General features: G+C 40.0%; 1 protein-coding gene across 1 annotated transcript in view; it reads left to right on the top strand.

Annotated features, from left to right (window-relative positions):
• Positions 1-17845, top strand: part of LOC124603876 (protein TEX261) — a 66678-nt gene that overhangs the window by 14008 nt on the left and 34825 nt on the right. The window contains exon 2 of the mRNA XM_047136474.1: positions 1173-1252. Coding sequence (XP_046992430.1) covers positions 1173-1252 — 80 coding nt within the window. The remainder of the gene's footprint in view (positions 1-1172; positions 1253-17845) is intronic.

Raw genomic sequence — 17845 nt, 5'->3', positions numbered from 1 at the left:
TTTCTGTTTGTCAGTTTGGTTATCACTTTTTTCCTAACTGATCACAGTGTTGAACTCCAGATTATGTAGATGAAGTTAAGGTTCTCGTCATTTTTCTTGCAATCCATTGAAAAGGCAGCTATATCTGTTATATATTGAAGAGTTATCCTGTGACTAATTACTTCCTCATTGCCTTCTCTTTGGCTGCATACCATGTTCTTCATTTGCTTTGACTCCTGCAACTTAGAACTTTGGCTGAAGCTCAGAAACAGAAATTTGCACACGTGTAAACTAATGCTAAGACTTCAAGCTGTTCTTTGTCATGCCCAAAACAAAATTTTTGCTACTGTAGTCCACAAGACCTGCTGCCACACACCCCTACTTTTTTTCCTGCGTCTCTTGAAGATTGTCAGAAAGTTGTCCCCAGTCCATCTTATTTTACATCTAACTTGTTTGTGGGACTGTTACACTATTAAACACAGGTTCTGCTTCCACTGGAACCAATCATTTTCATTGTGAAATGTTATGTGCCAGGTGAGTCACCCTTGAAACTATTACAGATAGTTGTCACTCATCAAATTCTTTCATTGACCACCATTCTCCCTTTGTCTGTTCTAGTGGTATTATGCCTAGGAACACCACAGAAAAAATGTTACACAGTGTCCTTGCTGTTTGAAGAGCTAGTAAATCTTAGTTCGGGCTGTTGCATAATAGTGTTCTCCACTGTAGCAAACAAAACCCCAATTGAAACACTATATTAAGAAGTTCCTTACACTGTCTGTTGATGAACCCTACTGGTGCCTGTTAAGAGAAGGCCCAGACAGATGGTGGTTGCAGTGGAAGGTTTCACTTCATATGGTGCCTGATAGTGGATGTAATCAGTCAGCTGCTTGTGTTGTCTCCAGAACTGGTACTATGCTGCACATTCAGGACACAGCTACAATTCTCACTTAGCTGAACTCTGTCGCCTATATAGGCTGTATGAATGTAAACTTCTTGTAAGTGTATTCACATAAATTGTTCGCTTGTAAGTGTATTCACATAAATTGTTCTCTGTGTCCAGCATTGTTGTTTTTGTGTTGTTATGTGTGTACACTATAACGTACAAAATATGTTCTCATGAATATGAGGGCTGTGAAATTTTGAACGTATGTAGAAAATTAGGAAATATGTATCACATCTCATTTTTACAGCTGCTGGACTGTATTATCTAGCGGAACTTGTGGAAGAATATACCGTCGCATCAAAAAAAGTAATTTGGTGGATGATAATTGTAAGTCAAAATTTGATATTACCTCATAACATTAACACTACACCTACAAAGTATGTTTGTTGATTTTTTTTAATTAGCATTTTTAAGTTATTATTGTTTTATTACTAGAAGAAATAGAGCCATAAGCCACTTTTACCATAGTTCTATTTATGTGAAGACACATTTTGGGCTCTCAATGATCTTAAATTAGCATAATAAATTTATATCTTTGTGAGTACACCATTTTTATTGACTGCATTTTGAATTCTTCGGCTGTCTTTTGTCCTGTAATTTTTGGCTCCTTTTTCCCACTTCTACGTGCATAGCACCAACACTTCAAGCCTCACTGGTACAGCACAGTATTCACCATGTAGCTGATTACTGCATTATAAAAAAAAGTGACTGGCTGCTCTATTTATTCAAGCAATTCAATCGACAGCCATGGATCGTATCCAACATTAACATGAATAAATTAGCTAATTGTTACTGTAGTCATACTGCATCTATAATTGTATAATCAAACAAGTAATCAGTCTTGTAAGTGCAATACTTAATGGAGAAAGGTAATAAATGAATGGGGAAAACACTTGCAACTCTGGAATTGCCTAACTATGATGTTTTGCTATTTAAGCGAAAATGAACACAATATGGAAGGTGGGGTGTTTAACACAGTGCTAATCAGGCCTTGAAGTCTTCAGTAGAACAATAGTTCATAAGAAAACCAAGCTAACATGACATGCTGTAAGTCATTATACAGCCGACAGTAGCAGCTGTAGGCAGGAAATCGTGAAATGCCAGAACAGTTAGTTTCTGCTTGTGGAGAAAAATAAGCAAAGGGATAGAGAAGACATATAAGTGGCTTAGTTGCAAGTACTGAAAAATGGAATGAGAGGCAACAGAGTTTAGTGGGAAGATGGTAGTGGGTTACAAGCTACTCAAGATCAAAATTTAGTGAACAAAGCAGAAAATAAAAATAACCAACAAAATGACACTTAAAATTTGAAGGTCGCTTGTTTGGTCAGAGAAATCAGAATCTAAGATAAGTATTCAGAAGATGTAAATGTTGTTTTTTTTCCAGCAGTCAGAGGGAAAGGGGGGGGGGGGCGGGAGAGGAAATAAGAACGTTAAGCATACAGTTGGTCAAGAATGGAAATAGCGTCAGACGATTAATTCCACTGATGGTACTACTGGTAATACTATCATGTGAGCAGAAAAGAAGAATAAAACATAGCCATGGCAACAGCACAGACTTGGGAGACTAGAAACAGGTTAGTTCACATTAACAGAGAGGTCACCTGATCAGAGTGCAGATTCAATTTGGAGAATGTTTGGTAGGATATTGGGCACTGCTTTTTGTAAGGGAGATTTTCAACATAAACCTTGGTAATAAAGGTATTCATGAACGAATGCATTTTTACTGATTTTGGAATATGGTATATTCTGAATATAAAGAGGGGAGACATCCAGGAATAGTAAAATTGTGTGCAAGACCAGGGCATGAACACATGCATTTTCCAGGCAACTGTCTTGTTGTCTGGCATTTCACACAGCCACATTAAAAGTTTCAATGTGCCAGTACCTCTCACTTAATGTATTTAACTACCATAAGACTATGGGTTGCCATCCACTTCCTCTATTGCTGATTACATATTTTGAAGAATTGCCAGCAGTTGCATCTGCACCATCCCCCAGATCCCCATGATTTCATGCTACTTTCTCAGTCTTTCAAGTCAATGAAAAACATTAAAGAGGAATACATACCCTTGCAAATGGCTTTCCTAGAGATGAAGAAGCATTTTGGCATGTTCCACACCATCTGTTTTGATATATTCTCTGTGACAACAGATTGGCTATTCATCTTGTTCTCTGGGTTAAAATGTTGTAAAGAAAACAGTAAACTACTTGTGTTGTCCATGTGGCCTAGACATCAGCTTCACAGTGACAGGTGGTATGAACCAAGGTTCCTCAGTGTCACTGCTGCTCATCTTGATTGCAGACACAATCACATCAGACCTGCCACAGAACGTATCTTTGACCTGGTTCCACACTGATGCCGCTCACTGCCACGATTGCTGCTTGTCACGGGAATTGAAGCAGCCTGTGCAGGCATGGTATGAAGTGTTAGACTCACATTGAATGTTGCAAAAATTGAGCACTTGGAAACAGGTTCGAATTCTGGAAACCTCCATATCAGATCACAAAATCAAAAGAAGGTGGACATATTCCAGCAATTTTTAATTATTATTTTTATTTATTTTTGAAAGAGATTTCCACCATTTGACTGTTAATTGTTCATTCATTTCGCACAATCATGATTTCGGCTTTTTAGCCATTCTGAACTACATGTTAAAATATTAAAATAAGTCTGGCCTTAACATACACTTAAGAATGGCAACAAACCAGAAATAAAAACCATGCGAAATAAATGAACAATTAACAGTCAGACGGCGAAAATGTCTTTCAAAAGCTTCTATATGACTGTGGGCCACCGCAAAGGGAAGATATTCTACTATCATGCAATCCATCAGCAAAGTGATGACAAAATTGAAGGCCTCTGTGAGGGGGAGGAATTGTCTTATGACATGATAGAAGATATTGGTGTGGATACAGAAGAGGTAGGGGGTCCAGTATTAGTCAGAATTTAAAAGAGCTTTGGAAGACTTGAGATTGAATAAGGCAGAAAGGATAGGTAACATTCCATCAGAATTTCTAAAATCATTGGAAGAAGTGGCAACCAAAGTTGGAGTGTAGAATCTAGAGACAGGCAACATACCATCAGACTTTCAGAAAAATAGCATCTACACAATTCTGAAGATAGAAAGAGTAGATACATATGAGAACTGTTGCTCGATCATATTAACAATTCATGCATCCAAGTTGCTGAAAAGAACAACATACAAAAGAATGGAAAACAGAATGGAGCAGATTCGTTTGCCACGAAGACCTAGGCTGTAGGGAAGGGACCGTTTGATGTGGAATGGGTGGCAGCTGTCATAATGGAGGTACTGTTGCTTGTTGGTGGGTTTGATGTGGACGGATGTGTGAAGCTGGTCATTGGACAGATGGAGGTCAACGTCAAGGAAAGTGGCATGGGATTTGGAGTAGGACCAGGTGAATCTGATGGAACCAAAGGAGTTGAGGTTGGAGAGGAAATTCTGGAGTTCTTCTTCACTGTGAGTCCAGATCATGAAGATGTCATCAATAAATCTGTGCCAAACTTTGGGTTGGCAGGCCTGGGTAACCAAGAAGGCTTCCTCTAAGTGACCCATAAATAGGTTGGCGTACGAGGGGGCCATCCTGGTACCCATGGCTGTTCCCTTTAATTGTTGGTATGTCTGGCCTTCGAAAGTGAAGAAATTGTGAGTTAGGATGAAGCTGGCTAGGGTAATGAGGAAAGAGGTTTTAGGTAGGGTGGCAGGTGATCGGCGTGAAAGGAAGTGCTCCATCACAGCAAGGCCCTGGACGTGCGGAATATTTGTGTATAAGGAAGTGGCATCAATGTTTACAAGGATGGTTTCCGGGGGTAACAGATTGGGTAAGGATTCCAGGCGTTCGAGAAAGTGGTTGGTGTCTTTGATGAAGGATGGGAGACTGCATGTAATGGGTTGAAGGTGTCGATCTACGTAGGCAGAGATACGTTCTGTGGGGGCTTGGTAACCAGCTATAATGGGGCGGCCGGGATGATTGGGTTTGTGAATTTTAGGAAGTAGGTAGAAGGTAGGGGTGTGGGGTGTCGGTGGGGTCAGGAGGTTGATGGAGTCAGGTGAAAGGTTTTGTAGGGGGCCTAAGGCTCTGAGGATTCCTTGAAGCTCCACCTGGACATCAGGAATGGGATTATCTTGGCAAACTTTGTGTGTAGTGTTGTCTGACAGCTGACGCAGTCCCTCAGCCACATACTCCCGACGATCATGTACCACGGTCGTGGAACCCTTGTCCGCCGGAAGAATAACGATGGATCGGTCAGCCTTCAGATCACGGATAGCCTGGGCTTCAGCAGTGGTGATGTTGGGAGTAGGATTAAGGTTTTTTAAGTAGGATTGAGAGGCAAGGCTGGAAGTGAGAAATTCCTAGTAGGTTTGGAGAGGGTGATTTTGAGGAAGAGGAGGTGGGTCCCGCTGTGACGGAGGACAGAACTGTTCCAGGCAGGATTCAATTTGGATAGTGTCTTGGGGAGTTGGATCATTAGGAGTAGGATTAGGATCATTTTTCTTCATGGCAAAGTGATATTTCCAGCAGAGAGTACGAGTGTAGGACAGTAAATCTTTGACGAGGGCTGTTTGGTTGAATCTGGGAGTAGGGCTGAAGGTGAGGCCTTTGGATAGGACAGAGGTTTCGGATTGGGAGAGAGGTTTGGAGGAAAGGTTAACTACTGAATTAGGGTGTTGTGGTTCCAGATTGTGTTGATTGGAATTTTGATGTTTTGGGGGGAGTGGAGCTGGAAGTGGGAGATTGAGTAGATGGGAGAGACTGGGTCTGTGTGCAATGAGAGGAAGTTGAGGTTTGCTGGAAAGGTTGTGAAGGGTGAGTGAGTTGCCTTTCCGGAGGTGGGAAACCAGGAGATTGGATAGTTTTTTGGGGTGGAGGGTGGCATGCTGTTCTAATTTGCGGTTGGCCTGTAGGAGGGTGCTCTGAACAGCCGGTGTGGATGTGGGAGAGGAGAGATTGAGGACTTTTATTAAGGATAGGAGTTGACGGGTATGTTCATTGGCTGAGTTGATGTGTAGGTGAAGGATTAGGTGGGTGAGGGCAATGGATTGTTCAGTTTGGAACTGGTATAGGGACTGATGGAAAGAAGGGTTACAGCCAGAGATGGGAACTTTAAGTGTGAGTCCTTTGGGGGTAATGCCAAATGTCAGACAAGCCTGAGTAAATGTAATGGGAGCGTAATCTGGCTAGGGCGAAGGCATGTTTGTGGAGGGAATGTAAATAAAACTTAATGGGATCTTTGTGGGGAAGCTGTGAGGGTGACATGGTATTAGAAGGTGGAAAGTGTAACATGAAGCTGAAATGAAAATGAAAATAAAAATACATGGGGAGAGATAAAGGTGAACTAGAAAGCAACTGGAGGTCTGGTGTGAAAAAAGTCGAAAAAGTGTTGGTTAAAGCTGAGCTATGTTGATCCTCTGGTGAACTTGGGTTGGTAAACAACGATGTGCACAAAGGTTAGGTGGTTCTGTTTCCGCCAAAACACGTTAAAGGGTGGAGAAATTTGGGAAAATTTCGAAAAAACTGCGTGTAAATGTATTAAAAGGAGTGGTTTTGTGGTGGCAGATTATGAAAATGAGGCTAACAATTGTCTGGCGAAGAAATAACGACGCTAAAACCTGTGGGAAGCGGCTAAAAATGGTCAGTGATGTGGGAAAAATGGAAATGGAAATAAAGCGAAAGTTATTAGAACTAGCCGAAATGGTTGTTTAATAGGTGAAAGGAACTGTTTGTGAACTGGAAACGGTGGATTCTTACTTTTTAGACCTTGATGCCTCATATTTATCAGATTTCTGATAAATATGAGGCATCAAGGTCTAAAAAGTAAGAATCCACCGTTTCCAGTTCACAAACAGTTCCTTTCACCTATTAAACAACCATTTCGGCTAGTTCTAATATGTAAGAAACACGTGTATCATTCTGACAAGTAAAAAGTATGTTTTAAAATTTGAAGATGATGAGTGGGTTGAGAGGGAGATTTATTTTTGCGTGTAATACCACTCCACATTGATTCTCCTTAGCAGTTCAAAAGAAATATCAGCAATTAAGAAATATGTATGTAATGTTGCAGTTTTTATTCTGCACTTAGATGATGTTGGTCATTTTTAATATCTACATCTACATCTACATCTACATTGATACTCCGCAAGCCACCCAACGGTGTGTGGCGGAGGGCACTTTACGTGCCACTGTCATTACCTCCCTTTCCTGTTCCAGTCGCGTATGGTTCGCGGGAAGAACGACTGTCTGAAAGCCTCCGTGCGCGCTCTAATCTCTCTAATTTTACATTCGTGATCTCCTCGGGAGGTATAAGCAGGGGGAAGCAATATATTCGATACCTCATCCAGAAACGCACCCTCTCGAAACCTGGCGAGCAAGTTACACCGCGATGCAGAGCGCCTCTCTTGCAGAGTCTGCCACTTGAGTTTATTAAACATCTCCGTAACGCTATCACGGTTACCAAATAACCCGGTAACGAAACGCGCCGCTCTTCTTTGGATCTTCTCTATCTCTTCCGTCAACCCGACCTGGTACGGATCCCACACTGATGAGCAATACTCAAGTATAGGTCGAACGAGTGTTTTGTAAGCCACCTCCTTTGTTGATGGACTACATTTTCTAAGCACTCTCCCAATGAATCTCAACCTGGTACCCGCCTTACCAACAATTAATTTTATATTTTATTTTTTGCATGTGTAAGTTAAGTGTGCCTTGTGATGAAAGCTAACTGAAGTGTGAACATTAGTTGTGATATAAATAAAACTTGAAAATGCAGTTTTATTGATAGAGGGTTTATATTAAGGTGTGGGGAGCATATGAAGTTTTCCAAAGGGATGTGTCAGTTTGGCATCGCACAAGGGAAGTATGGAGTTCATCTATCACAAACAGCAACACTCGCGTACACATTCAGCAATCTATTACACTGTTAAACATGGTAAACAGGAAATTAATATTTTCTTTTAAAGGTGGGAAGTGAACTGGTAGCAGCAATGTACCTCTTGGGAACATCCCATGTATGCCCTTTGGAGAGATCTAGCTGGCTTCCCATGTTGCCTGTGTGGTCAAGTATTATCTTCTTGTAGGACAATGCCAGAAGGTATTGGTCTGGCATAAGGATTTCCATAAGCATCATGAATATTTTTGTTATAGATGTGCACAGTCGCTGTCCCATGTGGAATGACATGGAGCTTCATTTAAAGATCTACCATGCCATACATAAACATTACCTCATTCATCTGTTTCACTAAAGTTCGACGAATGATACTTAGTTCAAGCTTCTTGGCAAGTTGAAACACATTTGCCCTCTCTCTGCAAGCAAAATTGAGACTCTTCAATTGATCTGAAATCTGTTGTACACATTGACATGCTCACATCACAGACAAGTCCCGTGACTTATTATGACTGGCACATGCATGACTTACCAAGATGTACTTACAGTTCTTCATGGAGCCTTCTGTAAATGGTGTTCGGTTATGGCTCCCTTCTGGTTGCTGCATTGAGAAAAAGAGTGTAGTTGATATGGGAATATAATCGTGTTCCTTTGAGCCCTAAAGAATACCATCCAGTCATTGCCATGTGCTGCTGTCTTTAAATGGCCATGCTTGTATCTTTCTCGAAGTAAAAGCTTGAATTAGAAACTATCCCACAGTCTGTTGTAACTGACAAGAGGTTAGATATATAAGCACCTCGTCATATTGTCTGCCTACACTATATAGAGCTCCGTCACTGTTCATCAGAAAAGTGCTGCCTCACCATAATTTAACTTTATCTCCCCCCCCCCCCCCTCCCCCACGCGCGCACACACACACACACACACACACACACACACACACACACACACAGATGGCCACAGTCTCTGGCTGTTGAGGCCAGACTGTGAGCAGCAGTCCGTGATGGGAGAGGCAACTGGGTGGTGGGGGTGTAAGGAGGAGGCTGGGGGAGGGGAGGGGGAGGGAAAGCAGGATAGGGCTGGGGGATGGTAAGGTGCTGCACGTGGGAGCATACTGGGACGAGGTGGAGAGCGGCTACAGCAGCTAGATGGAGTTGGATAGTTAGGTGGGGAAGGGGGTAGCGGAAAAGGAGAGAAGTAAAAGGACTGTGGATGTGTTGGTGGAATAGAGGGCTTTATAGTGCTGGAAAGGCAACAGGGAAGGGCTAGATGGGTAGGAACAATGACTGATGAAGGTTGAGGCCAGGAGGACTTTGGGAATGTTGGTTTTATTGCATGTAGAGTTCCCACTTAGTAGCCGTTTGCCTTCTGTGTCTTCTGTGTTGATTGTCCTTGGTGCCGAAGTACTTGCTGAATAAATAGGGGGTGGAAGTGCAACTACTGTCTACTGTAAATGATGTATCCGACAGATGTACATTTGCATTTCACTGTCATTTACTTTCTCTTTTCAAAACCCCCCATATACACATTTATATGGTCAATGCACTATTGCTTAACTTTCTGTAAGCCTCATTAATAGTTTGCAGGCGAACACCCACATACTGCTAAAATAGTTTATTCTTGAACATCTACGAGCAGTAAAAAACATAACCACACAGTTCAGTCTTTCAAATAAACTTAACAGGCATTTTTATTGCTTTAACACACAGCCTATTGGTGTAACACTTATTTCACTGTTAAGTTGATGCATTGTTGTTGTTCTAACCAACACAGGTTCCTCGTGTGAAACTTGTCCGTGGACTGACTTGTCTCGTGATCAAAATTCGGGCTCTTATATATCATCATAATAATAGGCACTGAAGTAGGTTTGAAGTTAAAGTTACAGAAATTACGATTAAAACTTAACTCATTAAATTAACTGAATACATCAAAACATTGGTTCTTGTAACAGTTTCTTCTACTGCAGGAGTTAGGCCAAATTATTTGTTTAAATGATGAAATTAACATATATAGTTATGTAAACAATACTTTTGACAAAATTGTTAATTACTTTGGAATTAGTGAAGGGCTGGTTTTGCTAACATGTTTTCGAATAGAGCCAAATAGATCCTTTAAGAATGCCATTGTTTCGTCTCCCAAATGTTTATATTTGTTTATACGTCACCAGTAAAATTTAAGTTATGTAAGAATTACTGATTTTGCCCTATAATAAAGGATACTAACTAGGAATGGTCAAAATAATTTAGAAAATCAATTACATCCCTAAAACTAAGCACAAAATTAGATCTGGTTTTATATTCTTTAAAACTGAGGGCCAATCTTTCTCTTGTATGAAAATGCAGATTATACTCTCTTATGTTAATGGTAATTAGTTAAAACTGAAAAAATGAATTTTAAAGAGGCAGATCGAAAAACAAGAGGGGAAGTAAAACTATCCCATCTTGCTTCGTCACATCACTCCCTCATTGGATTGACCAGATAGATATTGCAAATGGCTAACTGGACAATTCAATGACCACAAGTGACGCCAGAAATTGGGTTTAAAATCTACACACACAAAAATATTACATAAGAAATCCTTTCAAAAACTACAGTGCATATGAAGGGCTTTTTTCAATAGTGGTACAAGTCCATTTTTCTTTATTTTGAGATACAGAGTCCTAAAGTTAAATGAGCGCTGAAAATCTGCAGTTGAGATACAAGAGATATTCAAGCATATGGCTTCCTGCTAGAGATGAACTTTTCTTTCTGTTTGTTTGGATCATTAATTTCAGAAGCATTATAGGCAGAAAAGTGGAGGTAATGGACTTGTACCACTACTGAAATTAGGCCTTCATATATTTTTCAAATTCCTACTTATAATAACTGGCTGTGTGAAAATCCACATACAAAATATTTACATACAATGCATTGTACATTTACATAAAAATCCAAAAGTTATACTTTTAACAAAAATTAGGCATCTTCATCATAAGTTATGTCCTTTTTTGGTAAGCAAAGATTACATTTTAAGATACATATCACTTTGTACAAGTCCTGTCTTGCTGCTAAACAAAATAGATCCTCGTGGGTTGGGAGGGGGGGGGGGGGGGGAACTAAATTATATTGTGTGATTGCAATTTTTCACCAAGTTGTCCACGCCTTCAACAGGTCCAAGTGGCAGTTACGAAATGCACTGTGATCGGTTCCCTTGCAGGTGGTTCTCCTCCACCACAGTACATGAAAAAATGAGGCAAAATACCCTACATTAGTACACATACTTTTGCTTCTAACTTAAGTCTAAGAAAAAAATGTTTAACACTAATGGCAAATAATAGTCATTACGTCATATAGTCCACATGACTTCACAATAATTAGCACTAAAATTGACTATAATATGAAAGGTGTGGACTAGAAATTTTTTAAAATAAATTGCACATACACCACAAAATATTACTCTTTAAGTCATAAATGTCTGAAATTCGTTAAACTTGAAAGACTTTTGTTTCTTTCCCATTGTCAAAATAAGAAAAACTCAAGATGTGCAGTAGCATAGATTTCTAATCATCACTTTATGAAAAAAGATAATCACCATCAAATAACTTAATTACTATTCAGATGAAAATAAAGGGGATGGAAGTTGTACGAAATCATAGCCCCATTTATCTATTCAACTTTGAGCACTACTCTTATTCAACTAGAAAATTAAATTCTCAAAAAATTACAAAATGTTACCAAATAGTTGACGTGTCAGAATATTCAGTCTAGCATCATAGTTATCAGTCAGTCAGCAAAATTAATGTTTCATCATCCCAGTATTACCATTTCAAGCTCTTAATTCCTCAGAACACAAATAGAAGCTTTCAGGTAACCTATAGATCCAGTGATGCAGCATTATATGATTTGTACCTCACTAAAATATTACTCTTTCTGTTAAACTTTCATTCCCAGCTGCAGTGTCATGAATTGCACTATATACACAATACCCAATGTTGCCTAGTTCAAAAATAGATTATCAATACAGTTACACCACATTTGTTTGTACACAGTTATTTTTTGCATTAATCATGTCTGTCAGCACCATTATTTCACTTACATTTCTTACCTTGTTAGCTAGTGGAATGCATTCTCAAAAAATGTCCGTACTGCAGAGACAGGTTCCCTAACCATTAAGACCCTAACATTATGCATTATTTTATTATTTCCTTATTGTTTCATTATCTAGTAAATAAACACCTGTTCTGCTTAGCTAATGCAAAATTGATTCTACCAAAAAACACTCCACAGCAACAGAACCTTATGCTAAGGCAAACTTAACTCTCATTACCGATCAGACAAAATTATCACTTAGAAAAACTATTATTTGTTTGGCATTCTAGCCTGAAGGGCGATATATGAGGCGGGACCCAAAAATAATCGGAATTTCTTCCTAGAAAGCATATACTGTATTGTTTGCAAATATACAACCTTAATCTCCTTCTCCATTAGCTTTAATACACTTGTCCAAACGTTCATTCCAGTGTTCGAAGCACCTTTTAAATTTGTCCTCTTTGATACCTGCTAGCACTTTCATGACTTCGCGTTTTACGTCTTCCACATCTGCAAAACCCTTCCCTCTCAAGTCTCTTTTCATCCTCAGGAATAGGAAGAAGTCCGAGGGTGCTAAATCCGGCGAATAGGGCGCGTGGGTCAAGGTAGTCGTCTTCGTTGAGGCCAAAAACTGGCGACCGCTGAGAGCCGCGTGCACAGCAGTGCTGTCGTTATGCAGGAACTACACACCAGAATCCCACAAAGCAGGACGTTGTCGCGACAAACTTCTGCGAAGCCATTTCATAACCTCCAAATAGAATTGTTGGTTTACTGTCTGGTTTTCAGGGACAAATTCAGAGTGTATGGTTTTGGGCGAGGTGAGCCAGGTGACTTCCATTGTGATGACTGTTGTTTACTTTCTGGATCGTACCCATAGCACCATGACTCATCACCTGTAGTGATTTTGTTGAAAAAATGTGGATCATCTTTGAACGCGTCCTTCATTTTGAGACAGACTTGAACACGATTCCTTTGATCTCTGGTAAGAAACTTCGGCATGAATTTTGCTGCCACTCTTCGCATCCTCAAATCAATGGTCAGTATGCACTGAATTGAGCTCCAGGACAATCCGGACAAGTTCTCGAGTTTGTCGATTGTCCTGCGTCGATCTTCACTGATGAGATCACAGATTTTGTCGATGTTGGCTTCGCTTCAAGCAGTTGAAGGTTGACTGGAACGGGGCTGATCTTCAACCACCATTTCTCCCTTTTTAAACCGAGAAAACCATTCATAAACTTGCGTTTTACTAAGAGCATGGTCTTTGTAGGCTGTCTGAATCATTGCAACAGTTTCTGCTGCATTCTTGCCGAGCAAGAAACAAAACTTCACTGCCGCACGTTGTTCGTAAGAACTAGCCATTTCCTTGTGTCACGTCTGCACTGTACGCTCTCTCGAAGAATTGCCAAAGAAACCACACTTCTCACTGTTGGGTGGCACTGCGTGGCAGAATGACTCAACAGAGATCCTACTACAACCCTCTGGCGGCACAACCTGCTACTACAAGTACACGATGTGCAGCATTACTATTCCGGTTACTTCTGGGTCCCCCCTCTACATAAAAATCTTGCTTATACATTCCACACATTAGTCCAGGCAACTATGTTTAAAGTTGGAATTCCTTAATGTTAGAGAAGGCTGTACCATGACACGCTTCTATGGGTAGATAGTTATCTCCATATACTGATTGCACTTAACACAAACACTTCAATTATAGCCCAATTAATATTAAGATCTCATAATTTAAGATGGTTTTTACTGCGTATTGCCTCTGTTGCTGCACCAATGAGCTGTTTACTTCAGATGTTAATTATCCTCCACATATGCTGACACCTTTCATTTTCTGTTTAACTTACCTCTTTAACAAAATTCTTTAACCATAGTACCAATTTACTTTCTCCCATCCTCATATGATTCCATTATTTATAACTAACACAACATAATATATATAAATAATACTGGAGAAACCTTTTCCTAGAATATTTCTATACTAAAGTGTGCTACTGTATAAAATTGCATGAAAGTAGAAGATATAATGTTTCTGATTCACTTATAAACTACAGATAGGATAGGAGAAGAGTTTGACTGCCTCAGGAAACATGGGAAATGAGACAGACAGCTGGAGTAAGTATTATCACCACATAATCAATCCAACACAGAATGTTGAACCCCCTACTTGCTAATTGCACAAGAAATTAATTCCAAATATTAAATCAATGCTGAGATTTTGAATCACCACCTAATTGCACTCCAACATCTGTCCTGCCAACTCCCCACTTAATAGTACCTCGTGTTTCACACTCTTTGATAGCTAACCAGTAGCACCAATAATTTCTATTCCAGAAACATGTATTACTACTATACTTCCTGTGTTCTTAACAGATTCAAAATTTGCCTGTGAAATACCACTCAAATCACTACCACTGTCCAGTAAACATTTAACATGTACGCCTTGTACACTTGCTGCTGTTACAGGCTGACCCACTTCCTTCTTACTCACCATGTGATCTTCTTCATACAAAAAATCCTAATCCTTTCCCTGGGAAAACTATCACCTGTGTACCAAAACGATTATCAGACCCACTGTCACTTACTCTATGGTTTAGATTTTGTACATCTTCCACCTTTTTCTCAATTGCAGCCAATTTTTAATCTACATTTTTATTTAATTTTTCCAATTTTCCTCTACCACTACTGCATACTTGGTTTCTACCTTAAATCATTTTTACTCTGATCGATTTGGTTCTCAAGTTTAACCCTATTTTCAGCACATTGTTTCTCGAAAACCTCCACCTTCCTACTATTGTCATCACAAATTTTCTCTCTCTCTTCCACACATTTACGACTCAATATTGATTTCTCATTAGTATTATCACAATCTTTAACTACTGCATCAAACTTCTTTTTAATTCTGAAAGGTTAGCGCTAACTACATTAATTTCCTTTTAATTTCTTTCTTCAGTTCATCTTTTAAGCTAACCGTGTCAGTTCTAATGCTATCAGTTTTCTTTTCCACCCTGATAATGTCATCTCTCACACTACTAATGCCTTCTTTCGTTGCTATATTACTCAAAAAAACAACATTGCTTCCACTTCTACGTTACCACTATTGCCCTGCGACTCAGTCCCCATTAAGTCTTTCTGTTTATATAACAACTTAACCTCTACAGCTTTGTCCTCAGTGACACTGTCTTGTTCGTGAAGGCCACTCATTATGTATCACTTAATACACAACAGGTTTTGCTACAAAATTACCGTGGTTTTTAATCACTTGTCTCCTGTTGCTTCTGCAGTTGTCAACTCTATTTGTTGTCTGCTGCAAGTTGTAATTCTCTTGGCAAGGCGTCTTGTTTATCTCCTGTCAGCTGTGTCCACCTGCATGCTGATTGGCTGCTCCTGTATTCAGTGGCTGCTTCCATTGGATGCACTCACTGATTGGTTGCTGTTATACTGTGGCCATGAAACCTATGCATTGATCGGCTGTTGCACCACTGCACTGTAAACTACTGTTGAGTTCACTGTTTAAATTTCACGAGTCCTTGTTTTTTTAGGCTACGTACAATATTCCTCATGCGGGGGCACCACATGTAGCGATTCACCTTCTTTGTCTCCTATGTTGATTGTCCCCGGTGTCGACATACTGGCTGAAAAAATAGGGGGTGGATGTGCAACTACTTTCTGCTGTAAATGATGTACCCGTCAGGTGCACATTTGCGTTTCACTGTCTTTTACTTTCACTTTTAACAACCCCCCGTATATTGCCAAAGCACCATTGTTTAACTTTCGATAAGCCTCATTGATAGTTTGCAGGTGAACATCCACGTACTGCTACAATAGTTTATTGTTGAACATCTAGGAGCAGTAAAAAACATAACCACATAGTTCAGTCTTTCAAGTAAATTGAACAGACACTGTCACAGCTTGTTGGTGTAACACTAATTTCACTGTTAAGTTGATGCATTGTTGTCATTCTAACCAACACAAGTTTCTCGTCTGAAACTTGGTCGTGGACTGACTATCTCATGATCAAAATTGGGGTTTTATATATCATCACAATAATAGGTACTGAAGTAGGTTTGAAGTTAAAAGTTACAGAAATTACAATTAAAACTTAAGTCATTAAATAACTGAATACATCGAAACATTGGTTCTTTTTAACAGTTTCTTCTACTGCAAGAGTTAGGCCAAATTATTTGTTTAAATGATGAAATTAACATATGTAGTTACGTAAACAATACTTTTGATAAAACTGCTAATTACTTTGGAATTAATGAAAGGCTGATTTTGCTAACATGTTTTCGAATAGAGCCAAATAAATCCCTTATGAATACTATTTTGTCTCCCAAATGTTTCTAATTTGTACAGAATTTATTTTTGTTTATATGTCAGCAATAGAATTTAAGTTACAAAACAATACTGATTTCGCCCTATAATAAAAGATACTAACTAGTAATAGTCAAAATAAATTAGAAAATCAATTACATACCTAAAACTAAGCAAAAAATTATATCTGGTTTTATATTCTTTAAAACTGAGGGCCAATCTTTCTCTTTTATGAAAATGCAGATTATACTCACTTATGTTAATGGTAATCAGTTAAAATTGAAAAAAATGAATTTTAAAGAGGCAGATGGAAAAAGAAGAGGGGAAGTAAAAATATCCCAGCTTGCTTCATCACAACCAGCACAACTTAGAAAAGCTGGTGTTGGTGGGAAGGATCCAGATGGCACTGGCTGTGAAGCAGTCATTGAAATTAAGAACATCATGTTGGGCAGTGTGCTCAGCAACAGGGTGGACCAGCTGTTTTTTGATCACAGCTTGTTGGTGGCCTTTTATGTGGATTGGTTGTCAAGCCCCTGTAGACTGCAGCACAGTGATGGCAGCTTACCTTGTAGATCACATGACTCGTTTCACAGATAGCCCTGCCTTTGTTGGGATAGGTGATGCTTGTGACCGGACTGGAGCAGGTGTTGGTGGAAGAATGTATGGGGGTAGGTCTTGCATCTGGATCTATTGCAGGGATGGGAGCTATGAGAGAAGTGGTTGGGAGCAGGGGTTGTGAAGTGATGAATGAGGATATTGTGAAGGTTCGGTAGGCAACATAATACCGTTGTGGGAAGATAGTCGGTAGGACATTTCTCATTCCAGGGAATGATGAGAGGTAGTTGAAACCCTGGCAGAGAATGTAATTCAGTTGCTCCAGTCCTTGGTGTTAGTGAGTCACGAAGGGAATGCTCCTCTGTGGCTGGACGGTGGGACTTCGAGAGGTGGTGGGTGATTGGAGAGATAAGGCAAGGGACGTCTGTTTTTGTGCAAGTTTGGAGGGTAATTACAGTCTGTGAAGGCCCCAGTGAGACCCTTGGTATATTTCGAGAGTGACCATTTGTCTCTGCAGATACGAAGGCTATGGGTGGTTGGGTTGTATGGAAGGGATATCATGGTTTTTACTGGTGGCAGCTGTCGAAGTGGAGGTATTACTGGTGGGTGGTGGGTTTGATATGGATGGAGGTAATGATGTATCAATCTTTGAGGTGGAGATCAACATTTTGGTAGGTGGCTTGATGAATTGAGTAGGACCAGGTGAAGTGAATTGGAGGGAGTGGGGTGGGGGGTGTTTAGGTTCTGGAGCATTGTTAATGGGGTGTTCTCACTCTCTATCAAGATCACAAAGATGCCATCAATGAATCTGAACTAGGTGAGAGATTTGGGGCTCTGGGTGGTTAGGGAGGATTCCTGTGGATGGCTCATGAATAGATTGGCATAGGATGGTGTCATGCTGGTGCCCATAGCCATACCGTGGATTTGTTTGTAGGTAATACCTTCAAAGGAGAAGTAATTGTAGGTGAGGAGGTGTAGGAGGTCATGGCGACTAGGAAGGAGGTTGCAGGTTTGGAATTCGTCGGGTGTTGGGAAAAGTAGTGTCCAACAGCAGTAAGGCCGTGGGCATTAGGAAT

This window comes from Schistocerca americana, chromosome 1 (genome assembly GCF_021461395.2).
Source record: "Schistocerca americana isolate TAMUIC-IGC-003095 chromosome 1, iqSchAmer2.1, whole genome shotgun sequence".
Lineage (NCBI taxonomy): Eukaryota > Metazoa > Arthropoda > Insecta > Orthoptera > Acrididae > Schistocerca > Schistocerca americana.
The sequence above is the reverse complement of the archived record's forward strand: the minus strand, read 5'-3'. Positions and strand labels throughout refer to the sequence as shown.